Source organism: Bos indicus, chromosome 16 (assembly GCF_029378745.1).
Source record: "Bos indicus isolate NIAB-ARS_2022 breed Sahiwal x Tharparkar chromosome 16, NIAB-ARS_B.indTharparkar_mat_pri_1.0, whole genome shotgun sequence".
In the NCBI taxonomy this organism is placed as follows: domain Eukaryota; kingdom Metazoa; phylum Chordata; class Mammalia; order Artiodactyla; family Bovidae; genus Bos; species Bos indicus.
In genome coordinates this window covers 55724856-55750118 of record NC_091775.1, presented here as the reverse complement: position 1 = coordinate 55750118, position 25263 = coordinate 55724856, and the positions used below count along the sequence as shown (strand labels likewise).

The window sequence follows — 25263 nt, the reverse complement described above, 5'->3', positions numbered from 1 at the left end:
CCTCTCAATGAGGATTCTTACCCTCAGGGGAATGGTTGGAGGTAAGGTCAGACTTTTGGCAAGACCACCCAGCAACCTCAAGTCACTCCGAATCTTAGATGGCTATCTCTTCTAGTAAAAGCATTTGCTGATTCTTTGAGAAGGCACCCAGTAGACTGCCTCTTAAATTCTTAAGCTTCTCTCATAGCCACAACAGCCATATAATTCATTTTCACTTAATAAATTATTGGACTTATTAAATCTTATTAAATCTATTCTCCCTATAAAGTTGAGAGCAACAATTCTGGAAAGGGGAATTCTCCTTCCCATGCCAAGTTAAAAAATAAAAAAAAAAGGACTTATAATCACTGCTACCCCCTCAACATACATTCATTATGTAACATTTTACCTTTGGAGACTACTCTCACACTCCCATGGCCTCATGGCTGCTTCGTGGTAGAACCAGTTAATTTGTGGGTACATGACCTCCCTTTTCCTTGAGTTTTTCAGCATTTTTGTATGGACATAATCTATGTGGGTAGGGTAGATATAGCTAAACAAAACATCAAGGTTTGGATGCCTGAGTGATAAGAGGGGCAATGTATTTATTGGGGGAATAATTGATGAATTCGATTTTGAATTTATAAACTTAATGGCCAATGTCCCATCAATCAGTAAAGGTAAGACTCGTGTGTGAATAATTAATGTTGGAGATTTAGACTTAAGCCAGACCCTCTCTGAGAGGCAGGACTGAAGGTGAATAGCCAAGGGAAGAGAGCAGTGGGGAACCTAGCAGGGAAGTGACAAGATTTGAGGAGCCAGGGGTTACTCAGAAGAGATGTGCTAAAGAGCACCAGATAGTCTTGGTTCTTTATGTACAAAACACAGTGACTTGGAGAAAAGGTGACAGCAAGATGCCAGCCCAGTTAAATCTCTCAGACCAGCATTCCCAAGGATATGACTTGGAATTTTCACCTTCCTTCTCAACCTTCTTAGCATCACCCAAATTTTACATGTGGTGAAACCACGGAAATGAAAAAGTAATGACTTCTCTAAAACACGGCACCAGGGATCAGATTTTACGTTATTCTACTCAATAAAAGTATAGAGGGCTACATGCAAGAGATTATACAAGGTATGGGACCCTTCTTTCTAAACCTAGGACAGTATACTAAGTCTGAGAGACTCTTGAGTTGGGAATCCTTCATACTCTTTCCAGAGAAGGCAATGGCAACCCACTCCAGTACCCTTGCCTGGAAAATCCCATGGATGGAGGAGCCTGAAGGCTGTAGTCCATGGGGTCACGAAGAGTCGGACACGACTGAGCGACTTCACTTTCATGCATTGGAGAAGGAAATGGCAACCCACTCCAGTGTTCTTGCCTGAAGAATCCCAGGGGCAGTGGAGCCTGGTGGGCTGCTGTCTATGGGGTCACACAGAGTTGGACAAGACTGAAGCAACTTAGCAGCAGCATACTCTTTCCAGAAAAGCAAAATATGTCCCATCACCCTCAAGATTGGTATACTTAAATCCAGCACCCCTGTTAAGGTATTAGGTTAGAGGAGCTCTTTGTTGCAGGGGTCAGAGATTCCACAGGGCCCAGTTAATACAAAGGTGCAAAGTAGGCCTGGAGATGTGGCAGGATCACATTTTCATCAGCAGCTCCTCCATTTTCATTACATGAACTTTTATACACCTATCTTTGGAGAGAAGCATCAGTGTCAGTCCTAGCGAGGAGACGTCTTGCCTTCAGGACATGAGTCTGAACTAGTACTTCAAAATGTGACAACAGAATTCTCTGATCACGTTTTTGACAAAGGATTTATTTGCTGATCCCTAAGAAGCAAAAATCAGAAAAATATCTCCCTCCCCCACTGCAAGAATAGATAATAAAACATTTTCAGTCATCCTCTTCCCTCTTCCCACGGTGGGCCCTTTCACATGCCCATCATCGTCGAACAGACTGACAGCCAGAAATTCTCCAAAAGGCACCTGGCACAGTCATGTTGCTCATGCCTTCTGCTCCACCTCTCCGGCAGGCAAGTGGAGCCTTTTCTGTAGCTTCTTGCTTTCAACAGAAATTTATTGAAAAATTTTCTTGATAGCAAAATATTTAAAGATTCTCTCCCCAGGCTCATCTTTCACTTAACTACTAGAAAAGTACTGAATTGAAAAGGTTTTTTCTCCCAGTTGTGATCAAAACATGGAATACTGAAGAACTTGCGGGTTACTCTAAGTTCTTAGGTTACACATGTAGATATGTACAGAGGAAGTTGAACCCCAAGTTCTATTCCTTCCCAAAATGGGTAACAGAGGATTTGATTAGAACAGAAAAAAAAAAAACCCCAAACCTGATAGTCATTCTATTGGCTTGGCCAAAACGTTCGTTCAGGTTTTAAAAAGCCAAATGAACATTTTGGTCAACACAGTATGATGGAGCAAAGCAGGCTTTTTCAACCGTAAACTGATACCACCTGTTGGTCATAAACCCTGCAGAGATCCAAGTAAGTCCCATATTTCGAAGAAAGTCAGCAGAGAGTGTGAAGATATACGAACAGAGGAGAAAGCTGCTGAAGGCACAAAGGATCCCAAGAAATTTTTAGTGCTGTTTTCATTTAATAAGCCAGTAGTAGAGCAACCTAAAGACCTTGGCTGTGATCACACCAGAATGTTTTTAATGGACTGCTGTGGGGAAACATGATGGACAGCTGGCATCCTCTGGCTCATGGTGCTAAGTGGGCAGCTCCAGAACCATCTCCATGGCGAGCCTATGGCTGGGGTGTGTAGCGGAGGTATTTCTTGCCAGATGGGAGCTCTTTGGTGAAGACTCCTTTAGGGAAAAGTTTTTTGGCTTCCTCTTCAGGGATGGTTGGAAGGACCATCACGCTGTCCCCATTCTATTGAAAAGACATTGAGAATGGTGAAGTTCAGTCTTTCATGATGAGAATAATCAAGTCTCCTTTGCTTTGCTCTCTCCCCCTAAGGAATTTTGCTTTCACAAATTGATCTTTGACACTTTTGGGAAGAGAAGTATTTCCCCACCTTAATAAGAAATAGTCCTGCTTTAAACCCAGTAACGGTTTGCTGCTGCATTTTAAAATTTATTCTAAGTAAGTCCTTTTCACTACCCTGTGGGACTGAACCTAGCTTCCTCTTTCACCCTTGGTCCCTACCTTTATCTCCTGCTGCTGCTTTTCCAGGCATGTTGGCTCTCCTGTTCCTTGAACGTGCCAAGCTCACTTTTAGGAAAACTCCTTAGCTGGTCCTTTAAGCCTGCAGGGCTCTTCCCTCCTAAAGATGCATGACTTGGTCTCTTGCTTTCTTTACGTCCTCCCCAAAGGTCTCTTCAGAGAAGAGCCTTCCTTCCTTGACAGCCAAATATAAAAGCAACTCCTCCCACCTCTGCTCCCCTTCTCCCCACCTTTGCATGATTACTCTCTGTCATACACTGTCACCTAAGATACTGTAAACTTTACTGTTGGTCTTTACCCATTGGAATGTTAAATTTTGTGAGGGCAGGGACTTTACACTGATTGTTCACTGCTAAATCCCAGTGCCCACTGTCTGGGCTCAGTAAACATAGGTTCAATGAATGGACACAGAATTTCAATGGTTTCCCAGTCAGAAGAAACAAAATAACAAGACCAGGTATTCAGGTTATCGGATTAAACAATGTAGTGACGTTAAGAAACTCTTGTGGTATTATCCATGTCCTACATATTGCCGGAATAATAGAGATTAAAAATTCATGACAGGTTTCAGAGAATTCTACATAGGTTTAAAAGACTGGAGCTTAAGAGAAATGTTTCAAGACATTAATATACCAAATAGTTTTATACCCACGACTTAAGTGGTCAAACTAAGTTCTGCTATAAATATTTGCCATCAGGGAAGAGTTCAAGTTTTTTTTTTTTTAATCCTTTTATTTAGGAAAAGGAATCATTCTAACCAGTTAATCTGTCCAAATAACCTAAATGTTAGAAATATAGGGAGTTTGTATTTTGTATAAAAGGTGTTAAAGACACTGAAAAATGGCCTCGCAGTAAATCCTAAACTCAGCCAGGAGGAAAAATCCTCTCAATATATCTGCATGCCAGAAACAGAGCCCTAGATAACACCCTAAAGGGAGCCATTCAGATGGCCCCATAGGCCCTCTAGGCAAGATGGGTTTCTGCCCTTTTAGGATCTTTACCTTCCAGTCAACCGGGGTGGCCACCCTCTTTTCTGCCGTCAGCTGGAGAGAGATAATTACTCTGAGAATCTCATCAAAGTTCCTGCCAGTGGTAGCTGGGTAGAGGATGGACAGTTTCAGTTTCTTATCAGGACCAAAAATAAACACCTGAGAAGTACACAGACACATAAACAGGAAGAACTCTCTGAGTGTTTTTGATATTAAAGCCTCTTATAAGGCTCTTTAGTCATTAAAAATGTTCAAGGGTATAACAAAACAAAATAACAAAAGCCCCCAAGTATCTAGAAAGACATGCCAAACAAACTGGGTAGTTGGAATAGTTATGATTTTCTTCTCTGTTATATTTCTAAACTTGAAGGGAATTATATTTGGTTTTGGCTGTCTCAGTAAGAAAAACTAACTTGTGAACTGAATCCAGAAAAGGCCTCAGGAAGGTACTACGTTAACTATGGAAAATGATCATAAAAATAATACTAATGGGAGTTGATGGTGTTGTTTACTCGCTAAGTTATGTCCAACTCTTTTGTGACCTATGGACCACAGCCTGCCAGGCTCCTCTGTCCATGGGATTTCCCAGGCAAGAATACTGGAGTGGGTTGCCATTTCCTACTCCAGGGGATCTTCCCAACCCAGGGATCAAACCCACATCTCCTGCTTTGGCATGCAGATTCTTTACCACTGAGCCACTTGGGAAGCCCAATGGGAGTTGACACTGGTCCTCAAAATTTTGTATATTTTTGCAGATGTGGGAATAAGTTTGTTCTCTGGTGGATAAGGACAGAACAAATAAGAATTCAAAACAAGAGATGCCTTAAGAAGGCTATGACCCACTGCTTTAAAGAGGGCTGTCAGGAGAACTATAGCAAAAGATTTCACTATTCTAGATGACAGGATAACTTTTTATGTAGATTTTCAAAAGCTGTGAATTAAGCAGTTTATTACTAAGTTAGCTGAAAATTTTACTTTGTACCAGCATTTAGATAAAAAGTGAGAGTGTCAGCACAGACTTATTTCCTAACTGGAGATACTCATTCATTTACTTTAGTTGCCCCAAGCATTTACTCAGATAGATGCTGCCTGGTCAGATTATCTAGTAGTACACAACTTACCACACGAGCAGTCACAGGCATGCCCTTTTCATCTTTCTCTGCTGGGTCCAGCATGCCCAACTGGATGGCAAGGTCCCGATTCTTATCATCAATGATGGGAAAAGGTAACTTTTCTGTGGGCTCTTCACCATTGTAAGCATTGATATCCTGAAATGCAGGGGAAAGGGAAAAAGGGAAGTCTAAAGCAGGCATATTCTCTAAATGCAATCAGTTAACAGCCATCATTTTGTAAGACAGGGAAGAGAGGACCATAATCATAATAATTTCTCTACACAATTTTAATAAGAAAGTTAATAAATGAACACTCCTTATCCCAACTGTTCACTGACAGAAATAACAGTAGGGTATAGTACTTAGGTTATAATCTAGAGCCTTTTCATGCCCAAGGCTCTTCAAATTCAGCGTGTTTTTATTGCTTTGAGAAAGCAGCATTAAACTCTCTAAAAGTGGAATAATACAGAGTTAAGACGTCAATCTCAGGTACCTCTGGGTACCCAAACACTGTAAAAAAAAAAACATCAGTAACAATGAGTTCACATCCAGAAATTATGTCACAGGCAAAGATAATTCTGTAGATATGGTACTGATCTGACCCCTGCCTCAAAAGCACCCTGACTCAGACATTAAGCTACTGAAACAAAGATATTAAGAAATGAGAAGAAATACAAATCTTAGAGCAAAAAGAATAGAGAGTTGAATATTCACTTCAGGAACAAGTCAAAGGTAAATCTCTTATGGGTAAAAAGGCAGAGGTGAATTTACACTAGGGTGAAATCCACATAAAAAGCAAAGCATTCCAAGTCTGAATTGAAGGACAATGTACTTGCTTCCGCTCTATGCCTTCCTCCCCTAGTGAAAAAACTTTATTCATTTTTCTATCCTGGGAAGTTTTTTTGGGGAAAAAAAAAAATCTAGCTTTATTATTTGATCTGGCATTGAAATTGCACTTGAGGTGGGCTAAGCATTATGGTAAGTACATGTGGGACACAGATAAGTAAAGTTCCTGCCTCTAAGGGAACTTCTAATTTGGTTAGATGATTTCCATAAGAAGCTGCAACAAATGCAAGATGGTAATATGCAAAAGGCAGAAGCTGAAGTACACCAGCCTCCCCATGTGTAAGACTGCTGAGCTAGGAAACGGTTTAAGGACGGGGTATGACTTTGACCTGGGCCTTGAAGGATGGATACAATTTTCACAAGGCAAAGGAAGGCATTCTAGGGAGAGGAAGCAATATTAATGAAACATGTAGGCAAGTCTGAGTATAAACTATTGACTGGAGAATGAGGAATTTATCTGGGTAGAGTTTTAGGAAGTAAGGAAAAAGACTTAATGCTGGAATAAGGTCTATGTATTCAGTGGCGCCGTGAAAGTAAAACAAGAGTTGGTGGCATCGCAGATTAAGAACCTCTGTGGATTTCGCCACAGAGACGCCACAGGATAAACGTAGCATTCATGAACTCTGAAATGGATAACAAATTATACCATGTTTCTTAATTCTATTAGCTTAACTTTCTTCCTTCTGTCACTAGCAGTCTATCATGTCACCACCACTAAAATAACAACGGATATGGTTTCATGCTGCAGGCACCTTGAGGTTTCCTACATAACCAGGTGTAAAGTTGGGACTTGTTTCCTATTTAATGTGATCACAATTCTGAAAATTCTAAGGCACAAGCTCACCAGGAAACATGAACCTGGGTGTGTTCCTATACTTTAAAGAGTATCATATCATTGGCTATAAACTCTTCCTTCTGCCACTGTAGTCTCAATGACTGCTATGCAGTAACTCTCAACCCTGCTATTTGCATGACAGGCATTACATTACACCCATGAAAAGCAAAGAACCATATGCTTTGGCTTTATTCTATCCTAAATCAAGCTAATTCCTACCCTCTATCATTTAGTATCAAAGAAAGTATCACCTTCACCTCAAAAAAGCCAAGCTACTCTATAAAATTGATAACATGATCTGTAACTTCAAAGCTTTGCCAACAGGTAATACCTTGCTCCATGCAAGATGGTCTTCCACACTGTCTATGGAAAGAGCAATCATCTTGACATTTCTCTTGGCAAATTCTGGTGCCAGCTTTGCTGCTCTGCCGAGCTCCGTGGTACACACTGGGGTGAAGTCCCGAGGATGGGAGAAGAGAATGCCCCATCTGATAAGGAAAAAAGGTCACAAGTGAATGAAGAGATGATCACCAACATCACGTACAGTGAGAAATCACAAATCCTAGATCAAAAATGGCTTTCTTTTTAAAATGAATGCTTATGAAGACAACTGGGCTTCCCAGGTGGTGCTAGTGGTAAAGAACCCGCCTGCCAAAGCAAGAGATGTAAGAGATGTGGGTTCCATCCCTGGGTCAGGAAGATCCCCTGGAGGAGGGCATGGGAACCCACTCCAGTTGGGATACGGCTGAAGTGACTTAGCATGCACGCATGAAGACAATCACGTTTAAACTTTTTTGTTGAGGAATGCTTTTCAATTATCTCCAGAAAAACCTGTTTCATGCCCAATTCAATCAAATATATGAAATTCAATATGGTAAATATTTAAAAAGACTGTCAGGGTATTGCCTACTTTAGTAACTCCAGAGCTACCCTGAGTCCTTTTCAGCTAAAAAAAATCTGTGCTATTCAAACTAAATACTTACTAAAATAGCTTCCCCCCTCCTTTACACTTTCTACATTTTTTTCTAAGCACAGATATGCTGACATTCACCTCCAATAATGGATGAGCCAGTATGCCTGAATCTAGACCAATGCCTGACTTAAATAATAAACACATTATGTAACCTGAAATAAATAGGCTTCTATCCTCTATTTATATGTAAAGTTAAAGCTGACACTTGGCTTCTTTTACATGAAGATATAAAAACTTTTGTAAAACTAGTTTACTGATCTAACCTGCTAAACAGGACACCCAATATTTGTACCCTGACAAAACAACAGCATTTTAAGATTTTCACCTATCTCTTCACGTGCAGTTTCTTCTTCCTTTAGACCAAGTGGGTAGAAAAAATATAGCCTTCAATGTTGATTTCTACAACTACAGATTCTTAGGGTAATAGTATTATCTAAATCATCATTGCCTAAGATTAAACTTGTATAAATTTTAAGCACATTTCAAGCTAAGTCACCAAGAATCTTTGGAGTACTGTCTTCTCCTGGGCAGCAGAAACTATTCTTTCAACTGAAAATCTAACACTCAGTTTCCACACTCTAGTTGACTTAACATTAAAGCGGGACCTTAAACTAGTAGATTTCTCACGGTAGCCTAGACGCCACGCTGTCCTCCTTGAAGTCTGCCAAATTTCCTGAAGCACAAATAAGAAAGCAGAGACAGGGTACCTAATTCCCACCTACATCTGCCACTCAGCTCCCAAGGTTTCAGGAAAGGAAAAGACTTTCTTATAAAAAGGATGGATGGCCCTGTGGCAAGACTGGGAAGAGAAAGGTAATATTTTTAAGATTGTGGGAGGGTGTGGTATGTTTTTATATATATATAAAGGGCAATAAGATTTAAAATGTATAAAAATAATCTAGTTATGAGTACAATCTAGGCCTTAGAGTCCATGGTGAAGGATCTATTTAAGGGTCTGATGAGACTTAAGGAAAGTCTCCAGAAGTTGAGAAAAAAAATGAACAGGGCAGTTCCTCTTGTATTGTTAAAGAGGTGATTAGTTAGAAAAATCAGGCCTTCTCTTTGCATTGTGAGTCAAGAGACTGTTTTGCTGAATCATGTTAAGAAAACTTGTCTGAAGCCACTTCACATCCTCCCCTTCAGAAGCCACATTCTATAGTCTGCTCCAGGCGAGGAACAGGATAACCCCTGAGAATGTCTTACTGTGGCCTGTTCCCTTCTAAGTCTCCCTACTGCTACTCTTCAGAGGAATACAATTACAGTATCCCCTTTCCTTCCTTCTTCGTTTTCAAAAGACAAAAAGGTTTCCTCCTTTAAGGGAGATGGTCCCAACTCACTAACCCCCTGGAAAAACCCACATTTTGTTTGGTGAAGATGTACTGGGAAGAAGCTGCTTCTGTCACATATATATGGTGACTGGGCTCAATAAACTCATTAAGTAAGCTCCCAAACCCCTTGGCTGTTTCCAGTTGTCCAGGGGAAGGGTAGGTACCCATAATGTTTGAAATTGTAATTTTTTTTCTTCAAAACACATCTGATCAAAAATTGACAGTCTGAACTGAAATCACATGAAGAATGGAGTTGGGAAAAATTCTATTTGGCACAATCCATTTATTATAGTGTTATAAAAGGCTCAAACTTATTTTTGGGGTAAGGCAGGAAATAGTACTCTCCCATACTTGACCCAAGGCAGACTTGTGTATTATTTGTTTATAGATGCAGTTTTCTCTCTCATCTTCCTCCTGCTGATTCCCTGAGAAGGTACCACTTTTAATCAGATCAACAAAAAATCCAAACAATTAGGGTCAGCTTAAATGGTGACATCATTTATAACTATTGCTACAATAATATGCTTCATAATAATATTTAGCTTTAATCTATACAACCTAAGAGCTTTGGCAAGATTTTGTTTTATGTGGTTGGGGGCTGTAGGTAAGAATGGGAAGAAACATTCTTTGAAAATCCCATGGAGTTTTGGAGAAATACTAATAACTAGATCCTTGAGTATGAGACCGGACATGGTCTGTATTTCTGAAGTCTTTGCCTGCTTTTAAGGTCTGACTGTTCCATTTCTCATCCTTTTTCTAGCCTAGTCCTCTCTTTCAAAGAACTTACCTTTTCCCTTAATCAGTGCTTGGAAAAAAATCCCCAGTGGCTTAGGTGGTAAAGAATCCACCTGCAATATGGGAGACCCGGGTTTGATCCCTGGGTTGGGAAGATCCCCTGCAGGAGGGAATGGATACCCACTCCAGTATTCTTGCCTGGAGAATCCCATGGATTCTCCCTGACAGGCTACAATCCATGGGGTCACAAAAAGTCAGACACAACTGAGCAACTAACACACTTTGAAGAGGTTGGTTAGGCCTAAGAATCTCTCCCAGGTGCTGTGTGTGTGTGTGTGTGTGTGTGTGTGTAAGAATCTCTCCCAGGTGCTGTGTGTGTGTGTGTGTGTGCGTGTGTAAGATTCTCTCCCAGGTGCTCAGTGTGTGTGTGTGTGTGTGTGTGTGTGTGTGTGTGTGTGTGTGTCGGGGGGCGGGGGGGGAGGGGTGCAGGCATTGGAACCCCAGAAATATAACTAGACACAGCTGGGATGTTTCATATTAAATCTAATCATCTTGACGTTTGCTGATGCAGAAGCTGTAAAACCACAGTTCCACCAATATACTCCTAGTCTAGTATGATTGCCAGGCTAGATCACGGGTCACCAGTTTGGCAAGACTGCGTGCGGCTGGGAGCAAGGCAGAAGGGGGAGGGGCAGTAAGAGGCACTCTGCTGAGAAACAAAAGGGCCTCAAAGTGGGAGGCGTTGGTGTCCATGACCTATCCACAGTTACTGCAAAACTGAACAACCTCAGAAAGCCCTTCCCTCAGGGTGCTGTAAGTTCTGGAATAAAGGACACACCCGCAAACAGTGTTCTGGGTTCCTCCCAAAGCTGCTATCAAATCAAATTCTAGCAGCTGGGGGAGGCTCTGGACAAAAAGTCTTTCAGCCACCAATTTGGCAGCTGGTGGTCTAAATTTTTTTGTGCTGAGAAGCCTGCAAATACCACTGCAGCAAGCAGAACCCTCAGATAACACGCTGGGCCCTTCCTAAACCTTCAGCCAGCAGCAGTGCCCTTTGACTGGCCTTGGCTACCCACCTTCCCCCGGGAATGAACTGCAGAACGGAGGCAGGGAGGGAGGTACGACCCTGGGCACGAGTCCCGGGAACTGACCGCCGATGCTGCCCGGCCCCTGCCCGCTCCGGGCCTCGGCTGGACCATGCTACTCGCACAGTTTACCCAACAGGAAGTAAATGGACAAACTCTCCTCCGCACCGGCCTCCCGTTCCTGGGACCCGCGGGAACCCAATTTTGTTTCCCCTCCCCCTTCCTCATCCGGGAGCCAGTCCAACCACGCGGGGGCCGAGAAGCGAGAGGCTATCAAGTGGCCGGTGCAGGGTGGGCCGGAGGGTCGCTGCCCCTCCGCAGCGCCGCCGCGAAGGAGCGGCCAGACAACGAGACGCACGTGCAGGAACCGGTGCGGGGAGGAGACGGGCGACGAGCTGGGGGCCGAGCGGTGAGGAGGACCGAAGGGAGGAAAAAGGGAAGGCACCTCTGAGTGAGTTCGGGCGTAACCCGAGGCTAGGGCAGGGCGACGAGGTGGCCACTTACGAGTCTCCCAGATAGTCGTGGAAACGGATGCGGCCGATGGTAGTATTTGCCTCGAAGTTGGGAGCCTCGTCCCCGAGGAGGAGACCTCCGGGCATGGCGGCAGCAGTGACGCGGGAAGTAAGAGGAGGTGCAGTACCGACAGCCACTAGCCTGCTGGTTCTGGCGGTGTAGGTGCTGGGGGCGGATAAATAGGGCTTTCAGGGGCGGGACCAAAGCCGAGTCCAGATAGGCGGGGTCGCGGCGGGAGCTATGGGCGGGGCCAGGTCCTTGCAGGGTGGGCGGGGCCGCGTCTGGCGTCTGGCAGCGGCGGCGACCCGGGCGAGAGTCTGGAACCGGCGGGAATCTGAGGCAGGGCTCGGGGCGGATTGTTCTGGGCCCAGTCCAGCACCCCGCCAGGCCTCTGCCCTGCCGGGAGCCTGTGAACACTGTCGCGCCTTCCATGTGACAGGGGACTCAATGACGTTGCCCTTTGGAGGCTTGGAGGTGCGTTCTGGGCTTTGGAGGTAAAGGAAAAGGAACGCAATAGGAAGGGGCGCCCCTAGGCGGACAGCCGCCCTACGGAGCCGCCAGAATCCGCGGAGACCCTCCTGCCCACCTCTTCACGGCCGACTGCAGGCCGAAGGGGTCCAGAGACCCCTGCACTCCCGGCTCTTTTAGCGTGAGGGTCTGGAATCTTGACCGCCCCAGCCAGCCTAGCCATCCTGAATTCTGTTATCAGAGGATGTGGCAAGACGCAGGCATGTGGGCCACCTTACGTCAGAGGAAGTGGCTTTCTGTGTTGCCCCAAAAATTCCAGCAATCATGTCAACACGTGCTTGGGGGAATGTGACGAAACTTTTAGTTTTATTCCACTCCCAGAATTCATTATGGACCATAAGATATTCAACACAATTATCCTGAAATTTAAGCATAAATATAAAAACCTACTTGTGATCTACTGTGTGCAAGTCAACACGGCCACCCAAGGAAATGGAAGTTTAGATTCATTTATTTAACTTTCTACCTGCCAAGCCCAAGTTACGCAAGATGACTGTTCTCTTGGAGCTTTCATTATAGTGAGGGAGGCATCATTAAACAGGAATATATTAGACAACAGCATGTGCTGGAGGGTAACAGGTGCTACTTGGACTGGATGGTCTGCTCAGGGAAAGCCTCCAGGATAATGTAGATAAACTGTAAGTAGTTAACATCTGCCATAGTGCGCCAAGGGCTCTTTCGTAGGGATAAGACCCTCAACTTCCAGGCCAGTAATACCAATTGCAGGTGCATCTGTTTTCATAACTATCTTAGTAGTTTACACAGTAAGACCTCTGGAAATGGTAGCTATTACTTGGATGACAGTAGTTTATGCAATAACCCTTGCTTTGCCACCTGTGTTCTATGTGCTATGCTAGGCTTGGTGATACAGAAGAGAGAGTCTTTCCTCTTAGAAGGAAAGCAGATATACATATAGTTATGATAAAAACAGTAAATGCTGATGGAGGGTTGGGGGAGGGCAGGATGCCAAATTGTTAAGAGTTAAAAGGTAGGAAGGAAAAAGTGAAGGGTTTGGCAATGGCCGTTTGGAAGAACAATAGTACATTACGATTGTGAACTCCTAAAGGTTAGACCATATTTTAGTGATAAATGTTTGTGACCTGTTAGATATAATGGGTGTGGAACTAGATTGCACAAAGTATTGGAGAACCATTTGGCCACCTTCCTGCAGCCACAACAGCAAAGTTTCTTGTCCATTTTCTGCTGGGAATGAAAGAGCAATGTATCTCTAGTTATAATAGTAGCTAGGCAAAACTTCTTACCCACTTTGGGCTTCCCTTGTGGCCCAGCTGGTAAAGAATCCGCCTGCACTGTGGGAGACCTGGGTTGAAAAGATACCCTGGAGAAGGGAACGGCCTGGAGAATTCCCTGGACTGTTTAGTCCATGGGGTTGCAAAGAGTAGGACACGACTGAGTGACTTTCACTTTCACTTTGGAGGAAATACTTAAAACTTGAAATTAATGTCAGAAAGGTGGGATGATGTTTTTAAAAATAATTCTTATAAAGCTTTCTTGTTAAATTAGATTTTCTTTTCAGAAAAAAAATAGAGGGCTGGAGTACAGGAAACTCTTGATCAGGGCAGTACTGTCAAGCTGCTGTGTGAGTGGGGCTGATAATCTCTCCACTGCTCTTCTGTATCATGTTTAATGTGGTTACTCCTTCCTGTCATGTCTGCTACAAGACATCTACAATCTGGAAAGAAAGCAAAATAGGACATGTGGGAGTAAAAATGAAAAGACAATAGCTTATGAAATGCTAGAATGATGAATAGTTCTCAGAGGGACATTGGAGCAGTAAATTCTGACACTTCTTTCCCCAAATATAGCACTCTTCCTGAAAGCTTACTATTTACAATGAAAGAGACTGTTTAGTAAGTTTCACAAATAATAATTTGAGGGGGGGGGGGATTTTTTTCATTAATGGTTAAAGAATTAGATTTTAAAACATGATAGAACAAAGACCAAAAGTCAACTTGGAATTACTTAAAGGATGATGAATTAAGTTACCAATTTTCTTATCTGCTTTTAGTTAAGCATAGGAGACTTGATGCTGTAATGCAAACAAATTAATATTTTTAAAGAGTGAGCAGTGAATATCAAGTTGTGAAGCTTCATATCTGTATATCTACAGAGATTATCATAGAGAGGAGATGGGAAAGGTAAAGAGGGAGAGAAGAGAAAGAAAATAGCAGACAAGTAGTAAGAGCTGAGAAAGGGAAGAAGAAAGAAAGAAAAAGGAGAGAAAAAGAAGTGTTTGGGGAGAGAAACCAATTTGAATGCCTGCCTTGCCCTGATTTCTCCTCAGCAAAGTCAACCACATGGCCCTGCCACTCTGGCTTTTGGTGGTTGCCCAGGACTGGGTGCTTGACTCAAAGGCAATCAACCTGCAGACTGGGTAATAGCCTGTGGGAGCCTGGTACAAAATGTTTTGTTACTGGTTCTTCTTTTGATGACTGGAATGCAAGACAACCAATTAAGTTAACAGTTCAAAGTAGTTCACAGGAAAGGTAGAAGCTGAAAAATGGTTGAGTAAGGTAGTAAGCAGAAGCCATGAGATGGCCCAGAGAAGAGTGGAAGTGGCAGGAACTCTAGAAGCAGAACAGCAGATGACTGATGCTGAATGGTACAAGATAACCCACGTAGTCATTAAAGGATACTTTATACAGGATACTAACTAATAGCCTCCTAGCTTCCCAACTTAAATTCTTTGAGGCTTACTGCCAGGGTGAACTCAGAGAAGGCAATGGCACCCCACTCCAGTACTCTTGCCTGGAAAATCCCATGGATGGAGGAGCCTGGTAGGCTGCAGTCCATGGGGTCTCGAAGAGTTGGACACGACTGAGCGACTTCACTTTCACTTTTCACTTTCATGCATTGGAGAAGGAAATGGCAACCCACTCCAGTATTCTTGCCTGGAGAATCCCAGGGATGGGGGAGCCTCGTGGGCTGCCGTCTGTGGGGTCGCACAGAGTTAGACACGACTGAAGCAACTTAGCAGCAGCAGCAGCAGCCAGGGTGAACTAAAGCTAGGTGGTGATAGAAGTCCTCCCCAGGTACAGGCAATCAAGCTATAAATTTTCTGAGAATTTAAAGATGATGATGATTATAATAATATCAGGCTGCTTGTCATTAGCATCAAGATCTGGCACCTCTAAGCAATGTTCGTGATAAAATACTTGTCTTAGAAAAATCTTAATGTTGGTCTAAATTGTAAACAACTGCTCCAGTCACTGGTGAGTATTAATAATGTAATATATACCTTAGCTCTAGGTTAGCACATTTAACTTATGTGTGTTCTGTGCTTAGTTGCTCAGTCGTGTCCAACTCTTTGTGACCCCATGGACTGTAGCTCACCAGGTTCCTCTGTCCGTGAAATTCTCTAGACAAGTCTGTCGCCATGCCCTTCTCCAGAGGATCTTCCCAACCCAGGGATAAAACCTGGGTCTCCCACACTGCAAGGAGATTCTTTACCATCAGAGCCACCAGTGAAGCCCACATTTAACTTACTTATCCTTTATTTTTTTTTTAAGAAAGTCTTCTACATAGAGGTTAATTTGGAGAATTCTCCACTCTTCAGTCAGCCCTCTCAGTATTTGTAGACCTCATTTATTTCAGTTATAAATTCATTGTGGTTCAAGCTGTTTTCCAGCATTGTTTCTGTCTCTGACTCCTGAGGTAATAATTCTTGCATTTAAACAACAGGTTTTAAGTAAGCAACAATAGCTCAATGATTATAAAGTTAAAGTAACAGAACTCAAGTTATGTCATTGTGAGTGACCACTTGGAATTTTTGTGTATAAAATGTATAGGGTATCATGTCATCTGCAAAGAGTGATTCTTTTACTTCTTCTTTTCCTAGTTGGATTTCCTTTCTTTCTTTTTCTTCTCTGTTGTGACTAGGATGTTCAGGATTATGTTAAATAAAAAAGGGTGATAATGGACATCATTGTCTTGTTCCTCATCTTAGAGGAATTGTTTTCAGGTTTTCACCATTAAGTATGATCTTTGCTCTGTGTTTGTCATGTATGGCCTTTATTATGTTGAGATCTGTTCTGTCTGTGCCTGCTTTCTGAAGAATTTTTATCATAAATCGATGTTGAATTTTGTCAAAAACTTTTCATGCGTCTATTGAGATGATCATATGGTTTTTATTATTCAATTTGTTAATGTGGTATATCACATTGATTGATTGGTGGATTTTGAAAAATCATTGTATTCCTGAGGTAAATCCCACATGATCATGGTGTATGATCTTTTTAATGTAAAGAAATAACCAGAGATCAAATTGCCAACATCTGCTGGATCATCGAAAAAGCAACAGAGTTCCAGAAAAACATCTATTTCTGCTTTATTGACTATGCCAAAGCCTTTGACTGTGTGGATCACAATAAACTGTGGAAAATTCTGAAAGAGATAGGAATACTAGACCACCTGACCTGCCTCTTGAGAAACCTATATGCAGGTCAGGAAGCAACAGTTAGAACTGGACATGGAACAAGAGACTGGTTCCAAATAGGAAAAGGAGTACGTCAAGGCTGTATATTGTCATCCTGCTTATTTAATTTATATGCAGAGTACATCATGAGAAACGCTGGGCTGGAATAAGCACAAGCTGGAATCAAGATTGCCGGGAGAAATATCAAAAACCTCAGATATGCAGATGACACCACCCTTGTGGCAGAAAGTGAAGAGGAACTAAAAAGCCTCTTGATGAAAGTGAAAGAGGAGAGTTAAAAAGTTGGCTTAAAACTCAACATTCAGAAAACGAAGATCATGGCATCTGGTCCCATCACTTCATGGCAAATAGATGGGGAAACAGTAGAAACAGTGTCAGACTTTATTTTTGGGGGCTCCAAAATCACTGCAGATGGTGACTGCAGCCATGAAATTAAAAGAGGCTTACTCCTTGGAAGGAAAGTTATGACCAACCTAGATGGCATATTCAAAAGCAGAGATATTACTTTGCCAACAAAGGTCCGTCTAGTCAAGGCTATGGTTTTTCTGGTAGTTATGTATGGATGTGAGAGTTGGACTGTGAAGAAAGCTGAGTGCCGAAGAATTGATGCTTTTGAACTGTGGTGCTGGAGAAGACTCTTGAGAGTTCCTTGGACTGCAAGGAGATCCAACCAGTCCATTCTGAAGGAGATCAGCCCTGGGATTTCTTTGGAAGGACTGATGCTAAAGCTGAAACTCCAGTACTTTGGCCACCTCATGCGAAGAGTTGACTCATTGGAAAAGACTCTAATGCTGGGAGGGATTGGGGGCAGGAGGAGAACGGGGCGACAGAGGATGAGATGGCTGGATGGCATCACTGACTTGATGGATGTGAGTCTGAGTGAACTCCCGGAGTTGGTGCTGGACAGGGAGGCCTGGCGTGCTGTGATTCATGGGGTCGCAAAGAGTCGGACAGGACTGAGCGACTGAACTGAACTGAACTGAATGATGCCGTCAGAAAATTATTAGAGCTAATCAATGAATTTGGTAAAATTGCATAGTTGCATCTCTATACACTAACAATGAAGTACAGAGAGAGGAATTAAGGAAACAACCCCATTTACTGCCACATAAAAAAGGGTAAAATACATAGAAATTTATTTTATTTTATTTTATTTATTTAAATTATTAAATCTAAAAATAAGTAAGGAGGCAAAAGACCTATACTCTGAAAACTAGAAGATACTGATGAAAGATATTGAAGACAACACAAACAGATGGACAGATATACCATATTCTTGGATTGGAAGAATCAATATTGTTAAAATAATACTACTCAAGCAATCTACAGATTCAATCCAATCCCTATCAAAATGGCAATGTCATTTTTCACAGAACTAGAACAAATAATTTAAAAAATATTGTATGGAAACATGACCCTAAATAGCCAAAACAATCTGGAGAAAGAACAGAGCTGGAGGAATCACATGTCCTAACTTTAGGCTATATTACAAAGCTACAGTATGATACTGGCGCAAGAACAGACACATATCAATGAACAGGGTAGAGAGCCCAGAGATAAACTCACACACTTATGGTCAATTGATCTATGACAAAGGCAGTAAGAATATACAGTGGAAAAACAATCTCTTCAATATGTGATGCTGGGAAAACTGAACAGCTACCTGTAGAAGAATGAAATTAGAACATTCTCTAATACCATATACAAAAATAAACTCAAAGTATATTAAAGACCTAAATGTAAGACTGAATACTATAAAACTCCTAGAAGAAAACATAGGCAGAGCACTCTTTAACATAAATTGCAGCAATTTTTTTTGGATCCATCTCCTGAAGTAAAGGAAATAAAAACAGTTGGAACCTAATTAAACTTAAAAGCTTTTGCACAGCAAAGGAAATTATCAGTAAAATGAAAAGACAGCTTACTGAATGAGAGAAAATATTTGTAAGTGATATGACCAATAAGGGATTAATATCTAGCATATATAAACAGATCATACATCTCAATATTAAAAAAAAACAAAACTGAATAGACATTTTTCCAAAGAGGAAATGCAGATGGCCAACAGGCACATGTAAAAATGTTCAGCATCACTAATCATCAGGGAAATGAAAATCAAAGCCACAATGAAATAACACCTGTGATTTTATTTAATCATGCATTTTAAGCCTTTGATATTTTTGACAAATTTCCCAAAATCAAATTCTAAATGAAGTTTTTTGACCGTAAACTAACTTGCGAATTTATCAGAGAGCCCCAGAATATATCAAGAGATTTCTTTTCTTATAAAAAGAGAGATATTCACCTCATTAGAACTGATTCAAAGGTATTCTTTTTAATGGCTGAGTAATACTCCATTGTGTATATGTACCACAGCTTTCTTATCCGTTCATCTGCTGATGGACATCTAGGTTGCTTCCTTGTCCTGGCTATTATAAACAGTGCTGCGATGAACATTGGGGTACACGTGTCTCTTTCAATTCTGGTTTCCTCAGTGTGTATGCCCAGCAGTGGCATTGCTGGATCATAAGGCAGTTCTATTTCCATTTTTTGAGGAATCTCCACACTGTTCTCCATAGTGGCTGTACTATTTTGCATTCCCACCAACAGTGTAAGAGGGTTCCCTTTTCTCCATACCCTCTCCAGCATTTATTGCTTGTAGACTTTTGGATCGCAGCCAGAAAGAAAAACACCAATACAGTATACTAACGCATATATATGGAATTTAGAAAGATGGTAGCAATAACCCTGTATACGAGACAGCAAAAGAGATACTGATGTATAGAACAGTCTTTTGGACTTTGTGGGAGAGGGAGAGGATGGGATGATTTGGGAGAATGGCATTGAAATATGTGTAATATCATATATGAAACGAGTCGCCGGTCCAGGTTCCATGCACGATACTGGATGCTTGGGGCTGGTGCACTGGGATGACCCAGAGGGATGGTATGGGGAGGGAGGAGGGAGGTGGGTTCAGGATGGGGACCACATGTATACCTGTGGCAGATTGATTTGATATATGGCAAAACCAATACAATATTGTAAAGTTAAGTAAAATAAAATTAAAAAAATAAAAAGATATTAAACTAATTAGGCTTAATTGACATGTTAAATTACATGAGAAGTGTTGTCAAGTAAGATGTGATGTTTGACTTTTTGCGGTTATATTTGTGTATAAATAATGTATATATTATTCATGTAAGTGTTACAGAAATTACATGAGATTCTGAGAAATCTGATATGTCCTGGTGTAATGTTATCAGTTAAATTCCAGTTATCATCTTAAAACGTTGTATATCTTAGAAATAACCATTTTTTCCCAATTGTATCTAAATAGACTCTTATTAAGTCCTTAACTGTGGATATTTTTAAATCTTTTGTTATTCACAGTTATTGTTTTACTCTGATGCCCTCCTGAAAACTTGCAAGCAACTATGATCCAAAATTGCTTGCCCTCAAAGGTTAGTGGAAAGGACCTTGATGAATACTTTAGAATACAGAATTCTGATAACTTTTAAGATTGTGCCATTGAACTGGGTGTAAATTTCCAGAACTCAAATAGGGAAATTGATGTTCTTCAAACTGCAAACCCAATATCAAACATCAGTTCAGTTCAGTCGCTCAGTCATGTCCGACTCTTTGCAACCCCATGAATCACAGCACGCCAGGCCTCCCTGTCCATCACCAACTCCCGGAGTTCACTCAAACTCATGTCCATCGAGTCGGTGATGCCATCCAGCCGTCTCATCCTCTGTCGTCCCCTTCTCCTCCTGCCCCCAATCCCTCCCAGCATCAGGGTCTTTTCCAATGAGTCAACTCTTTGCATGAGGTGGCCAAACTATTGGAGTTTCAGCTTTAGCATCATTCCTTCCAAAGAACACCCAGGACTGATCTCCTTCAGAATGGACTGGTTGGATCTCCTTGCAGTCCAAGGGACTCTCAAGAGTCTTCTCCAACACCACAGTTCAAAAGCATTAATTCTTCAGCCTAATAACAATTAAGTATATAACACTGAGTGAACTGGTGAGAATGATTATAATTTTTTATTAATTTTTGTTTGGAACATTACTGGTTCTTTAATATTTTGTTTTTCAGATTTAAAGAAACCTTTTCCTCTCTTCCCTGAGCTACCTCTAACTTACAGCAGCTTGGTAAATTATACCGCTAACTTACAGCAGCTTGGTAAGTTATACCTTTGTGGACAAGGGTGAAACAATTACTCTCTTCCCCTACATGATGCCTCCAGAATTTGGAAAAGCTTATTGAATGTTTTTATTTTCATGATAATATATTTTCATAAATTCAGTAAAAATCTGTTCTTATCAGTTCAGTTCAGTCACTCATTTGCATTTGACTCTTTGCAACCCTATGGACTGCAGCACATCAGGCTTCCCTGTATATCACCAACTCCTGGAGCTTGCTCAAACTCATGTCCATTGAGTCAGTGATGCTATCCAACCATCTCATCCTCTGTCATCTCCTTCTCCTCCTACCTTCAATCTTTCCCAGCATCAGGGTCTTTTCTAATGAGTCAGTTCTTTGCATCAGGTAGCCAAAGTATTGGAGCTTCAGCTTCAAAATCAGTCCTTCCAACTAATATTCAGGTCTGATTTCCTTCAGGATGCACTGGTTGGGTCTCCTTGGTGTCCAAGGGACTCTCAAATGTCTTCTCCAACACCACAGTTCAAAAGCATCAATTCTTCGGCACTCAGCTTTCTTGACAGTCCAACTCTCACATCCACACATGACCACTGGAAAAACCATAGCCTTGACTAGACGGACCTTTCACTTTCTCTGAAGTGAAAATCAAAGGGAGTCATTTTTTCATCTTCCTCTGAGAATTGTGCCTGGATGCTTGAAAATACTGCTGTCATATTTCTACAAGACTAGCAATGACATAACACCAAGAATGGCACAGCAGAGACATGGAAAAAAATCTGGATTCTTAATAACATCATTGAACTGCAGCCTGTCCTAAAACTTACTCTACCTCTAGACTTCCAGCTGAGTCAAGAAATACTCATGTGGTTAAAAATAATTTGAATCACGGTTTCTGTCGGTTGCTGTCAAAAGTATCCTATAGTGTGGTAAAAGATTTGTTAATATTTTACTTTGGATTTTAAAATTTATATTCCTTGGTGAAAATGACCCAAGGTTTATTTTATTTTTGCTAGCATTGTTAGTTTTTATTTATAATTTTTTATTATTTGTTTGGTTGCACCGTGTCTTCATTGCTATGCGAGGGCTTTCTCTAGTTATGGTGAGCAGGGGCTACTCTTTGTTAGGGTGCACGGGCTTCTCACTGTGGTGGCTTCTCTTGTTGCCAAGCATAGGCTCCAGGCCCATGGGTTTCAGTAGTTGCAGCATATAAGCTCAGTGGTTGCAGCTCTTGGGCTCTAGTGTGTGGGCTTAGTAGCTCCAAGGCATTTGGAATCTTCCCAGACCAGGGATCGAATCATGTCCCCTGCGTCGGTAGGCAGATCTTACCCACTCTGCCATCAGGGAAGTCCACATAGTCACTTTTTAGAGTCAGGATAAACTTCTTAAAAAAGTAAATTGGGAAGCTTGTCATAGTTTTTATTATCTGAATGATTTAAATAACTCAAATTATCTGTTCTTTAATCTGGACTCTCTGGTAAAACAGTCTCGACTAGTGCTTTTTTGAAGTTAGAACTTTTGCTACATTTTTAAGTTCTTCTCTAATTATTAGGCTATTTTTCACTCTTAAAGAGTCAATATTAGTTATTTATATCTTTCTAAAATATGTCTATTTCATGTGAAAGGAAAGTGAAGTCGCTCAGTCGTGTCCGACTCTTTGCGATCCTGTGGACTGTAGCCCACCAGGCTCCTCCGTCCATGGGATTCTAATTTATTGGTATATGTTGGAAATTTTATAATTTTAGTCTATTTTTGGTTATATTCACTTTCTCACTGTATATATTTTTATTTCCTCTTCCTTTTTTCTTGGTTCTGCTAACTAATGGTTTTTATGTTGTAGTATTTAACAACAAAACAAAAACAAAATTACTGTTTTATCAGGTTTATGCAGTTTTCCTATGCTTTCTAGCTCATTAATTTCTACTTTTACTTAGTTTCCCCTATTCTCTGTTGGTTTATTTTGATGTTCTTTAATTGTTGTTCAGTCACTCAGTCATGTCTGACTCTTTGCAACCCCATGGACTGCAGCATGCCAGGCTTCCCTGTCCTTTATCATTTCCCGGAGCTTGCTCAAACTTGTGTCATTGAATCAGTGATGCCATCCAACTGTCTCGTCCTCTGTCGTCCCCTTCTCCTCCTGCCTTCAATCTTTCCCAGCATCAGGGTCTTTTCTAATGGGCTGGCTCTTTGCATCAGTTGGCCAAAGTAATGAAGCTTCAACTTCAGCAAGAGTCCTTCCAATGAATATTAAGGATTGATTTCCTTTAGGATTAACTGGTTTGATCTCCTTGTTGTCTGAGGGACTCTCAAGAGTCTTCTCCAATACCATAGTTCAAAAACATCAATTCTTCAGTACTCAGCCTTCTTTATGGTCCAGTTCTCACATCCATACATGTGTACAGGAAAAACCATAGCTTTGACTATATGACTATATGGACCTTTGTCAGCAAAGTAATGTCTCTGCTTTTTAGTGTGCTGTCTAGGTTGGTCATAGCTTTTCTTACAAGGAACAAGTGTCTTAATTTCATAGCTGTAGTCACCATCGGCAGTGATTTTGGAGTCCAAGAAAATAAAATCTGTCACTGTTTCCATTGTTACCCCATCTATTTGCCATGAAGTGATGGGATCAGATGCCATAATCTTTGGTTTTTTGAATGTGAGTTTTAAGCCAGCTTTTTCACTCTCCTCTTTTACTTTCATCAAGAGGCTCTTTAGTTCCTCTTTGCTTTCTGCCATAAGGGTGGTGTCATCTGCATATCTGATGTTATTGATATTTCTCCCAGCAGTCTTGATTCCAGCTTGTGCTTCATCCAGCCTGGCATTTCTCATGATATACTCTTTGTGATCCCCTGGAGTATGCAGTCCATGGAATTCTCCAGACCAGAATACTGGAGTGAGTAGCCTGTCCCTTCTCCAGCGGATCTTCCCAACCCAGGAATCAAACCCAGGTCTCTTGCATTGCAGGCAGATTCTATACCAGCTGAACCACAAGGGAAGCCCAAGAATAATGGAGTGGTAGTCTATCTCTTCTCCAGTGGATCTTTCTGACTCAGGAATCGAACTAGGGTATCCTGCATTGCAGGCATATTCTTTAGCAACTGAGCTATCAGGGAAGTCCTGGTGTACTCTGCATATAAGTTAAATAAGCAGGGTGACAATATACAGCCTTGACATACTCCTTTCCCAATTTGGAACCAGTCCATTGTTCCATGTCCAGTTCTAACTGGAGCTTCTTGACCTGCATATAGGTTTTGCTGGAGGCAGGTCTGGCATTCCCATCTCTTTAAGAATTTTCCATAGTTTCTTGTGATCCACACAGTCAAAGGCTTTAGTGTAGTCAATGAAGCAGAAGTAGATGTTTTCCTGAAATCCCCTTGCTTTTTCTGTGATCCAGTGTATGTTGGCAAGTTGATCTCTGGTTCCTCCGCCTTTTCTAAATCCGGCTCGTACATCTAGAAGTTCTCAGTTCATGTACTGTTGAAGCCTCGTATGGAGAATTTTGAGCATTACTTTGTTAGTGTGTGAGATGAGTGCAATTGTGCCGTAGTTTGAATATTCTTTGGCATCGCCTTTCTTTGAGATTGGAATGAAAACTGACCTTTTCCAGTCCTTTGGCCACTGCTGAGTTTTTCAAACTTGTTGGCATATTTAGTGCAGCACTTTAACAGCTTCATCTTTTAGGATTCGAAATTGCTCCACTGAAATTCCATCAGCTCCACTACCTTTGTTCATGGTGATGCTTCCTAAGGCACACTTGACTTCGGGTGGCACTCCAAGATTTCTGGTTCTAGGTGAGTGGTCACACCATTGTTATCTGGGTCATTAAGATCTTTTTGTTAGTTCTTCTTTGTATTTCTTATGTGTGTTCTTTTATTAGTTTCTTGATTTGAATGCTTAAGTCATTTAGTTTGTCTTCAGTATGTGAAGAAGATCACTAAAAATTCTGAATGTTTCCATCCGTTAAGGCTTTGGTGGAATCAGATGAATTTTGAAATGTAGTTTTTTTTTTTAAATTTCTAAACATTCTGTTTTTTAGTTTTGACTTCTAGATAACCCAAGAGTTGTCTAGAGAACTGTTTTATATGATTCATGAGGTTAGATTGAGTTTGCTGCCTTTTTCTTGTGAATTTCTTATTTTCTTGCAATATGAACTGTACCTTTGAAAGCATATTAAGATTTTATTTGCAGCCTTCAGTTCAGTTCAGTTCAGTCACTCAGTTGTGTCCGACTCTTTGCGACCTTATGAATCGCAGCATGCCAGGCCTCCCTGTCCATCACCAACTCCCGGAGTTCAGTCTAGACCTTGGTAAATGTTTATTAATGCTTCATGGCCATATATAAAGATTGGATAACCTCTGTTTACTGGAGAAGGAAATAAATGGCAACCTGCTCCAGTATTCTTGCCTGGAGAATTCTATGGATGGAGGAGCCTGGTGGGCTACAGTCCATGGGGTCGCAAAGAGTTGGATGTGACTGAGTGCACACCGTTTCTTTTTAAAGGATATGAGAAATATTTGCATGTGTACATCTGTCTT

General features: G+C 41.4%; 2 protein-coding genes across 6 annotated transcripts in view; one reads left to right on the top strand and one right to left on the bottom strand.

Moving 5' to 3' along the window:
* Window positions 1-1781: 1781 nt before the first annotated feature.
* PRDX6 (peroxiredoxin 6) lies at window positions 1782-11789 on the bottom strand. The gene is made up of 5 exons (XM_019976283.2): window positions 11578-11789; window positions 7284-7440; window positions 5281-5427; window positions 4172-4318; window positions 1782-2876 (listed from the first exon to the last, which is right to left on the bottom strand). Exons 1-5 carry the CDS (start codon window positions 11670-11672, stop codon window positions 2748-2750), a joined length of 675 nt encoding a protein of 224 aa, XP_019831842.2. The 5' UTR covers window positions 11673-11789; the 3' UTR covers window positions 1782-2747.
* An 81-nt stretch (window positions 11790-11870) lies between these two features.
* AADACL3 (arylacetamide deacetylase like 3) overlaps window positions 11871-25263 on the top strand; it is a 155721-nt gene continuing 142328 nt past the window's right edge. For all 5 annotated transcript variants that reach the window (XM_070768905.1, XM_070768901.1, XM_070768904.1 and 2 more), the window contains exons 1-2: window positions 11871-12060; window positions 20666-20752. The gene's annotated coding sequence lies outside the window, so the exon portion shown is untranslated. The remainder of the gene's footprint in view (window positions 12061-20665; window positions 20753-25263) is intronic.

What these genes read in the sequence shown, in the direction of transcription:
- PRDX6 (XM_019976283.2), bottom strand. Translation starts at nt 11,672, where the DNA reads ATGCCCGGAGGTCTCCTCCTCGGGGACGAGGCTCCCAACTTCGAGGCA. An exon ending in ACCATCTTGCATGGAGCAAG is followed by an intron (nt 5,428 to 7,283) that starts GTATTACCTGTT and finishes CCTGCATTTCAG; the next exon opens with GATATCAATGCTTACAATGG. An exon ending in TGCCTGTGACTGCTCGTGTG is followed by an intron (nt 4,319 to 5,280) that starts GTAAGTTGTGTA and finishes TGTACTTCTCAG; the next exon opens with GTGTTTATTTTTGGTCCTGA.